General features: G+C 39.8%; 1 protein-coding gene across 1 annotated transcript; it reads left to right on the forward strand.

The window, feature by feature from the left end:
- The first annotated feature begins 3,035 nt into the window (after positions 1-3,035).
- Positions 3,036-8,149, forward strand: LOC111800603 (serine/threonine-protein kinase D6PKL1). Its single transcript, XM_023684375.2, has 3 exons — positions 3,036-3,403; positions 3,974-5,335; positions 7,037-8,149. Exons 2-3 carry the CDS (start codon positions 4,023-4,025, stop codon positions 7,932-7,934), a joined length of 2,211 nt encoding a protein of 736 aa, XP_023540143.2. The 5' UTR covers positions 3,036-3,403; positions 3,974-4,022; the 3' UTR covers positions 7,935-8,149.
- The last annotated feature ends 1,767 nt before the right edge of the window (positions 8,150-9,916 follow it).

Below are 9,916 nucleotides of genomic sequence, written 5' to 3' on the forward strand. Positions count from 1 at the left end.
TACCAATAGAGATGTATTCCTTATTCATAAACTCATAATTATTCTTTTAATTAGCCAATATGGGACTCCCTCCCACTACAAAAATGAGCTCAAAGGTACCGTGGTAGTATTAGAATTAGCACACTGAAGAGTAGATAGAAAAAATTATCCCACCAAATTTTAAGTGGCATATGAAAGGTATATAAGAATCTCGTTGGGTGGTGTACTGTTGTCATGTATGGTGAGTCCAACTATAACAACTACAACATTCAGATGCGAGCTTTGCTCGGGGCACAAGATGTATGAGACGTCGTTGATGACAGTTATACTATATGGAGGAAATCGAATTATTTAATTGCCCGCCTGTTCCACAACCACGTCCTATTCCTCGATAATTTTGTTGACTCGACTACCACTTCTTCTAGTAGATTTACCTCAATTACAACCTCTAGTACCATGATCGTTGTTTAGACCTCCACGGCCACGCCCACTAAATGAGATTTTTGCGTGTAAAACACCCTTCCATCTTTGATCTTCGACTTCTCGATGACGCACACAACATTCTCAAAATTGCCGGTTAATGACAGCAAAATTTTCTCCACAACTAGCGTCTCCTTGAGAGTTTCATCGTTGCTCTGAGTTGATTCACCACGATTTGTACACTTGTGCTGTAGTCGGATATGTCTTCCAACTTCATCTTCATCGCATACAATTCACCCATAGTGTATGGAGTCGTACTTGCTTTACTTGATTGGCCCACTTAAGGACTTTTGCTAACGTGTCTCATGCCTCTTTAGTAGATATTAGGCTTGCTATCTTTTCAAAATTTTGACTCATCAAGTGCTTCAAATAATATATACACCGTGGTTTTGTCCTTCATTTGTGCTTGTTTCTACATCTTGATGTCATTTACTGTCATGTCTTCAATTTCCTCTAGTTTGATGTAATCGTCCTCAACCACGTTCCATACATCTTGGCCCAAGCAAGGCTCGCATCTGAATGCTCCAGTTATTGTAGTTCGACTTCACCAAACATGGTAGCAGTACACCGCCCAATAACATCTTCTCAAAACTTGTCATCTTTGACTCTGATACTACAACATAGATAGTCTTTATATGGGTTTGTTGGAACATCCTTAGTGTTATACATGTACCAAATATTAAATAACGAATCTAGTTCATGCCCACGGTTGCTTCCATTATTACATACCTGTGGCAATGATTGCTTCCATTATTTCCATTCCAGCGTCCATGCCCATGGTTTCGTCCACAACAGTTGCCGCCTCTCTCATTACTTCCATTGAACTGCCGTTGATTTCCTTGGTTGCCGGAGTTGTTTTCTTTTATTACTATTATTAGTTCCTGAAGACCGAGTATTAGCTCCCCCAACTATTGTGTGAATTTCTCGAAGGATCGTAGCTCATATTGCAGCCCAGCCCAGCCCAGCCCAGCCCAACAATAATTGTTGACAGTCGATGTAGTCAATTTTGCCTCTATTCTCATGCAATCTGTTGGGTGTTGGATGGGCCAAGACGACTGGATTTGATAGTGGGAGAGTTTCAGGAATTGGGTTGGTTCTTATCCTTTTCTAAGCCCAGAGCAGGCTTTCATTACTACTAACAGGTGCTTAACCCAAATGAAAAAAGCAGAGCACAAGTAGGATAGCGAAGTTAGAAATTTGGAAGAACACAGAAGACAGCAGCTGAAAAAGCATCTAGCAGTGGACCAGACCATACCAGACCAGACCAGACCAGACCAGACCATACCAGAGAGGGAGTGAGAAAAAGAAATATGAAAGAACCCAACTTTAAATACCTTCTTTCTTCTTTTCCTAATTCCAATAACCCAAATCCCAAACTTTCAACCCCCAATTTCCTAACCTTTTCAAAAAAGCAAAAGAACCAACAACAGCAACCCAGTTGGCCCCACACAGTACACAAAAAGAATACAAATTTTAAATCCTTTCTCTCTTTATTTTCCTTTTATATTCCCCTCATTGGCGTGGCTTATGATATGAGTAGTTTAAATATTAACAACCTAATCATTTTAATCACTAAGTGTTTTGCTTTCCTAGGAATTACACCTCTCACATGCCATCTTGATTGCACACCATGAAAGGTATATTCCAGTTCATTAATCCATGGCTCTAGAACTAAACTAGATAACAAGGAAGGATTGTGGTGAGTAGCAGTGGCTGGGCAGGGCTGGAGGTGGGGGAGTCAAAATGACAAAAGTTTGATACCCACTGGGGGGGGGGGGGGGGAGTGGCCGCTTTGACCAAATGCTTCCAACTTACTTTTTTGATGTGTTTTGATTATTAATATGCAGAAATCAAGTATTTTGTTGAAACATTTATTCAATGCTGTGCGATTCCCAATGAAACTAGAATCTTCTCTCCTTCTCCTTTGTATTGGCGTTGCTGGTTTAAGGTCCTCTTTTCACATGCCCGCTTTGTATGGTTCAACTTCATTTCCATTTCCATTTCCATTTCCTGTACCACTCATCATTATTGCTCCCTCATCTTACTTTTCTTTTCCTCTTTTCTAATATCTTATGTCACATGCTAAGATTTTTCAAACCCACATAAACAAAGAGACCCGTGTCGTGAGATTTCAGGTCAGTTAGGGAGGAGAACGAAATACCCTTTTATGGGAGTGTGAAAAATCTCTCTCTAAATGACGTGTTTTAATAACTTTGAGTAAAAGTTCAAAGATGACAATATCTACTAAGCTAAAATATGGCAAAAACCCGTTTAGAAAAGCCCATTTTCTGCTTGATCTCAGCAAGTTCTAAATGTTTTGGGACTGTGACAGAACAGTGTATGGGGTTTCATCCTATTTAGACACAAAAGCATGAAGGAAAGGGACAAGATTTTATATAATTCAATGGCATATACCTTATAATAACAACAAATTTTGTTGGGTAGCTCTCAGTTGATTAAGATGTGGTGATTGATTATTGAAGGAAAGGTAAAATTGTTAAGTCTTACTCAACTGGTGTGGCAGTGAGCAGTTCGCCAGTCCCTTCAAACTAAGCCTCCTTAACGCTTTTACTCACTGCCGCTGTCCTGAGTGAGTGCCTAGCCCATCCACCAAAAGTGTAGGCGCAGCGGAGGGGAGGCGGAGTGGAGCGTCCCTACATATTTGAAAAGAGGGACAACCGTGGGCTCCACACCTCCCTCCCTTCTCTTTCAGTCATTTTCTTTCCGCCCAAAGCAAAGCAAAAGTATTTTCCGGATTCTGCTCTCATTCTTTGTTTTACCATTCCTTCTATTAGCTCCTTCTCCAGATCCTTTCTCTGGGTCACTCACACTTCGCTCCGCCGCACCGTCTCTCTCTGACTCAACCTTCCAGGACTCTACCGTCGTCGAATTGCACAAACCCTGCATACTGCTCTGCTCTTCTCCTACAATATCGTCTCACCAGGTGGTTCCTGTTTTCTTGCTCATTACCTCTTTCAGATCTCTTTATTTTCCTTCTTGCGTTGCTTTCAGTTCATTTTAAGTTTGCCCTCGCTTTTCTACTCTATTTCCGAGCTTGCAATGCCAGGAAACAAAGCATATATTGTAGCAATGTGATTAAAAGGAACCGTTTATAAAACCCTTTTAACTATATCAATGTTGGAGTTTCACTTCTGCTTATTTCCTGAGCTTCCCGTTTTTGTCTGCATAACCAAGAAATTCGAATTGGGTTTTGTAATTTCTTATGCTCCAAGGACAGGGTTGTGTCACTAACCCTGAGCTAAGCTATTTTTCCGATTGCGTCAGGTTATTCGGATAAGTTTGAGTTCTTGCGGATCTCTGTTTCCATTACGTTTGGGGCCTTCTTGTGTATATAATAAGAAACTTCTTGGCATCTTTAACTGCTTGTCCTTACTTCTTGTGGGATACTCATTTCACTGATATTTAAGGAAGCATGGAAGACTAAATAAGGATATATTGATTCGTATGTTACCTGTTGAAGATAGGATTAACTGAACTAAAATCATATGTGCAGATCTTTTTCACTTGGAAGTTTCTCTATGTGATGACACAAGTCACTGGACATGGAGAGGATTCCAGAATCAAAAGCACTTCCATTATTACTGCCCATAGAGATGCTTCCAGAATCAAAGCTACGTCCGGGAAAATTTTGTGTTTTGGATGATATACCAAAAACACACATGGCCTCAGCCAAGCAAGCTGGCCATTGGTCGAACATGCACTCAGCTAAGGTAAGAGAAGTAGGAAGATCTATTGGACAAGGATATCAAGATCTAGAATTTACTGTACCTATACGGACAATGAAGGGGAAATCCTCTTTTTTGGGGCAGGAAGAACCTAAGCGTGATGCCACATTAAAGGGTAGTAGAAATTTAATTGAGGAAGGTGGTCCAAGTTCCTTCTCTGGGGCTAGCCACCCACCAGAGCCTGTGGATATGGATCTTATGAGAACAGTTTATGTACCCATAGGGCAGAATAAACCGGATGCCCGGTGCTTGATGAAGAGTTTTTCAGTGAAGGGCCCTTTTCTTGAGGATCTTTCAATCAGGGTTCCAGCCAAGAAACCAAGCCCAGCTGTTCTCTCCCCTGCAGAAAGCTTAGTTGATGAACCACATGACTTGGGTGTTTTATCTTCCCCCGTTTCAATTCCTCGTGCATCACAAAATACAGAAACATCCCTCCTTCCCCCAGACTCGGAGGAGAAAGAATGTGTTTGGGATGCTTCTTTGCCCCCAAGTGGGAATGTAAGTCCACACAGTAGCATTGATAGCAGTGGAGTTGTCACAGCTATGAGCGTGGTTAATAGTTGTGGTAGCGCATATCGAAGTGATGGAATGGTTAGTATTGAGAGAAACTGTGAAAGTACAAAAGGAAGCATTAGAGGGGACTCTCTTGAGAGTGCAAAAACAAGTATTAGTCGTGCTAGTGATAGCAGTGGTCTTAGTGATGATAGTAGTTGGAGTAACATTACAGGAAGTGCTAATAAACCCCACAAAGGAAACGATCCTAGATGGAAAGCCATTCTTGCTATTCGAGCTAGAGATGGAATATTAGGCATGAGCCATTTTAAGCTTCTGAAAAGACTTGGTTGTGGTGATATTGGTAGTGTTTATCTGTCAGAGCTAAGTGGGACTCGTTGTCATTTTGCAATGAAAGTAATGGACAAGGCATCGCTTGCTATCAGGAAGAAGTTAACGAGAGCTCAGACAGAAAGGGAGATCTTACAATTACTTGACCATCCATTTCTGCCGACTTTGTACACCCACTTCGAGACTGACAGGTTTTGCTGTCTAGTAATGGAGTATTGTCCAGGAGGAGACCTGCACACTTTGAGGCAACGACAGCCAGGGAAACACTTCTCTGAGTATGCTGCAAGGTACAATAAATACTTTAATGAAGAAAATACAATAAGCCCCTGTTTTTTTTTTTCTTTCCATTTGTTTTTCCTTCGGTCAGTTTTATATTTCTTATCATTGGAGTTTGGAGAGGTCCTGCACGCTCACATCTGATTCAAAAACACGTCTGTTGCATTCTTTGGGTATCTAGATAATTGATCATTCCTGGATTCTCTTTAAACTGAAAACTTTGAGGACACTCCAGTGCAATGAATAGGTCCATATCCATATATAAACTAATTGTTCATGTTATATTTGATGGTGAACGTTCTTTTATTATGACATGGATGTTTTTCACCAAGAATTTGAGTGGCTTCATCAAGTTTCTCACGCCCAACCCCAATAGTTGAAAGTTGCAGTGAAAGCTGTTTAATATCACGACGGGTAGCCTTGCTGCCATGTACCTCAAATGCTTTCAATAAATTTTAGGACTTCTCTTTCTTTTGTATTTCCTCATTTTTCAAATGAAAGATACTGTTTCCTCTCCTTCCCTCACTCCTTCCTTTTTGTATGTGTTTTCCTCTTTTTTTTTTTTTTTTTTTTTTTGAAAAACTCGTCCTACTGTTCTTCTTCTATTTCTTCTTTTGTGTGTGTGTGTGTGTTTTCTTCTATCCTCGTTACTCAACCTGAATGTAGAGACTCTTAGGAACCACGGACCTCCACAATAGTATGATATTGTCCACTTTGAGTGATGCTTTCTCATGGTTTTGTTTTTGGTTTCCTTAGAAGGCCTCATACCAATTGAGATGTATTCCTTACTTATAAACCCATGATCAGTCCCTTAACGTGCTGATGTGGGACTTCCTCCCAACAATTCTCCTCTCGAATAAAGTACACCATAGAGCCTCCCCTAAGGTCTATGTAGCCCCCGTACAACCTCCTCTTAATTGAGGCTCGACTCCTTTCTCTAGAGTCCTCGGACAAAGGGTGTACTTTGTTTGATACTCGAGTCACTTTTGACTACACGTTCGAGACTCACAACTTCTTTGTTCGACATTTGAGGATTCTATTGACATGGCTAAGTTAAGGGTATTACTATGATACCATGTTAGGAATCACAACCTTCACAATAGTATGATATTGTCCACTTCGAACATAGGCTCGTGGTTTTGCTTTTGGTTTCCCCAAAATACCTCATACCAATGAAAACGTATTCCTTACTTATTAAACCCATCATCATTCCCTTAGTTAGCCGATGTGGAACTCCCTCCCAACAATCGTCAACACAAAGACACCTCCATTCTCTGCGTCAATGTCCACTTACAGGTTACAGCTCCCTAATTTCCCAACGATGTCATTGCTAAATCGAATTTCTGTGTGGATATAACAATAATTTACTACAATTTCATAGTGTATTTTTTTTTTTTTTTTCTTTCCATTTCGATAGATCTGCTCTGCTTGCTTCCTTTATTTTTAGTAGAAGCAATGCTTCTGTTTACACTTCTTTTGTTATCCACTTAGATTGGTAGCTATTTGTTTAACCTTCCTTTGAAGCGTGGGGTTTCCTTGCCCCCATGGCCTTTAGGCTGTCTTCATTTTGTTCTTCTACTGAAAAATTCGTTTCCTATTGAAATAGTAACTTTAAAAGGAGAGAACTTTAAGCAAAATTCATTTGTTACCTCTGTTGTGTCCGTCCAACTGAGGTCAATGTGTCCTTATGCAAGTTGTTCTTGTATTTGCAGGTTTTATGCAGCAGAGGTTCTACTGGCACTCGAATATCTACACATGCTTGGTGTTGTCTATAGGGACTTGAAACCAGAGAATGTACTGGTTCGTGATGATGGCCACATAATGCTCTCAGATTTCGACCTTTCACTAAGATGTGCAGTGTCACCCACCCTGATACGAACCTCATACGATTCCGATCCATCTAAACGAGGATTTTGTGTCCAGCCTGCCTGTATTGAGCCCTCATCAGTTTGCATCCAACCTTCATGCTTTCTTCCTCGACTCTTCCCTCAGAAAAGCAAAAAGAAAAGTCCCAAGCCTCGAAGTGAGCTGGGGTTGCAATCTAGTGCTCTTCCCGAGCTGGTAGCAGAGCCTACTGCTGCCCGATCCATGTCTTTTGTTGGCACCCACGAGTACCTAGCCCCTGAAATCATTAAAGGAGAGGGTCATGGAAGTGCTGTTGATTGGTGGACTTTTGGCATTTTCTTGCATGAACTCTTGTATGGAAAAACCCCATTCAAGGGATCAGGGAACAGAGCCACACTATTCAATGTAGTAGGGCAGCAGCTGAAGTTCCCAGAGTCTCCAGCAACTAGTTATGCTAGCCGAGACCTTATAAGAGGTTTACTCGTGAAGGAGCCACAGCATCGACTTGGGGTCAAGAGGGGTGCAACTGAGATCAAGCAACATCCTTTCTTTGAAGGTGTGAATTGGGCTTTGATTCGATGCAGCACGCCCCCAGAAGTGCCTAGACCAATGGAGGCCGAACTGCCTAAGTTTGGGGTAGCTGACACAACAGGGGTTGGCGGAGGCGGCGGCATCGGCGTCGGCGTCGGCAGCGGCAGTAAGAGGAGGGTAGGTACAGATGTTGTGAAGTCCGGTGGTCAATATCTTGACTTCGAGTTCTTTTAAATCTCGGATAAGCAGGATGGTTTGGTGGCGTCTAAAAGTAATTGGCCACAAGATGGTCTGTGTTGTTCGTTCTTCCAATATTGAATCCGCCTCATAGTTAGATAGATATTCCACTCCTAGAATTGGTACGTTTGATAAATTGAGTTTCTGAAAGAATCCACGTATTGCACGCTATCTGATATGAACAAGTCTGAACCATGATGCTATTCTCATCAGATCTTCCCTTTGGTACACTGCAGTAAATTGCAATTCATGACCAAAGTCTCCCTCTTTTTCATCAACCATCACCACTCACCACTGCTAATTACTGTCGTCTGTGCAAGGCAATCCCTTATAGATTGAGAATACGGTTCCCGATCATAAATTGACTCGACTCACTTCGTATTGAGAGTGAGTACAACACAATCACAAAGTCCGTTGAAAAAAAAAAAAAAGTATGATTGTGATCAACGCAGCTACACCTTTGCATAACAAAAAGGCACAAAAACTAATACCTTTGTCATAGTTCCTATTAAAGATCTGGAGTGGAGATTACCCATTAAAAAAAAAATTCAATTATTTATATATATATAATAATTGTTTAATGTCCATTTTTTACTATAATTTTTATTAGAAAAAGTAAAATATTTTAATAAATTTAATAATATTTTATAAATATAAACTTATTTATTTTTTACTAAATTTAGACACGATTAAGGACGGTAGCCGAGTTAGCTAATGGATTTTTACCGCTCTCATAGTCGGTAATAACATCACTCTTCTCATCGCGTACATGAGATTTTCACCTCATCCGGCTCCTTGAGTGCCATAAATAAATCTAAGGAGTGTTGGAATTATTTATCTTAATATGTCTTTTTTGTACAAGAGTATAGGATAAAAATCTATGGTGTGGCCCCCAATTAACCCAATAAAATTCTGTCTGTTCTAATAATAAAGAAAACAGGTACATATGAATTGATTTCATCCTTTAATAAATGTATCTCTTCACTTGGTATATATTTTCGATATAAATGTAAATTTTTTATTCTATAATGAAATCTATGTAAAAATTATTTTTATACCGACAAAATACTTTTTGAATGACGCAATATCTACCACTCAAAAGTGTGCATAGATATGAAAATATTATTACTCAACGAAAAAATACAGATTTAAGAATTAGAAAAAGAATTGGGATCGAATGTTCAATCTTCATTTATATTCACAACTTTTAAATAGGATACAAGATACTAAATAATATCTACAAAGAAAATATAAACTAACTAAATCCTGATAATAAAATAAAATATAGTACTATTTAAATTCAACGGATACGAATATCTAAGATATATTTCCTAACTAATATATTCTTCAAGATTACGAATATTATATATTCCATAACTAATTCAAACTAAAATAAGTTGCACTAAATTGTGACAGCCTCCCTTAGTGCAAGCTTATTTCTCAATAACTTCGAGAGCCTTTACGAAAAACTTCAAACTTCACTCTGGCAAGTGTCTTAGTAAATATGTCTGCAACTTGCTCATTAGTATGTATTTCCTGCAATTCAACATCCTGCGTTAACACTTTCTCTTGAACAAAATAATCTACGAAAAATTTCTTCCAGCTAGGCTTGCGTATGGACTTCTTAGGCATGCCACCACCTGAATAAGATATTGACACATCATGTTCAATGATTTCCTTCTTAATAAGTTCCACATCACAGCGATTCAATCGGGTAATCTTCTGAAAAGATCTAATTTTGAGAGCATTTGACAGTTCCGGTCTCAAAACAGTCTTCTCTCCAATGGTCTTAAACTTTGAGGCTTCAACAACTATAAGAGCTCCTTCACCATTTGAGTCCACGTAAAGTCCACCCAAAATATACAAAGCATCTACATGGCCAAGCTTCAAGTCGATTGCCTTCTGAAACACCTCAATTGCTCGCTCATCTTCCCCCATTGCATGCCAAGCGGAGGCTAAATCACAGTGAGCATCAGCAT

The sequence above is a fragment of the Cucurbita pepo genome, chromosome 8, assembly GCF_057944985.1.
Source record: "Cucurbita pepo subsp. pepo isolate OVF chromosome 8, ASM5794498v1, whole genome shotgun sequence".
Lineage (NCBI taxonomy): Eukaryota > Viridiplantae > Streptophyta > Magnoliopsida > Cucurbitales > Cucurbitaceae > Cucurbita > Cucurbita pepo.

Coding starts and splice junctions, on each gene's coding strand:
- LOC111800603 (XM_023684375.2), top strand. CDS start 4,023: ATGGAGAGGATTCCAGAATCAAAAGCACTTCCATTATTACTGCCCATA. Junction 5,336..7,036: donor TTCTCTGAGTATGCTGCAAG/GTACAATAAATA, acceptor TTGTATTTGCAG/GTTTTATGCAGCAGAGGTTC.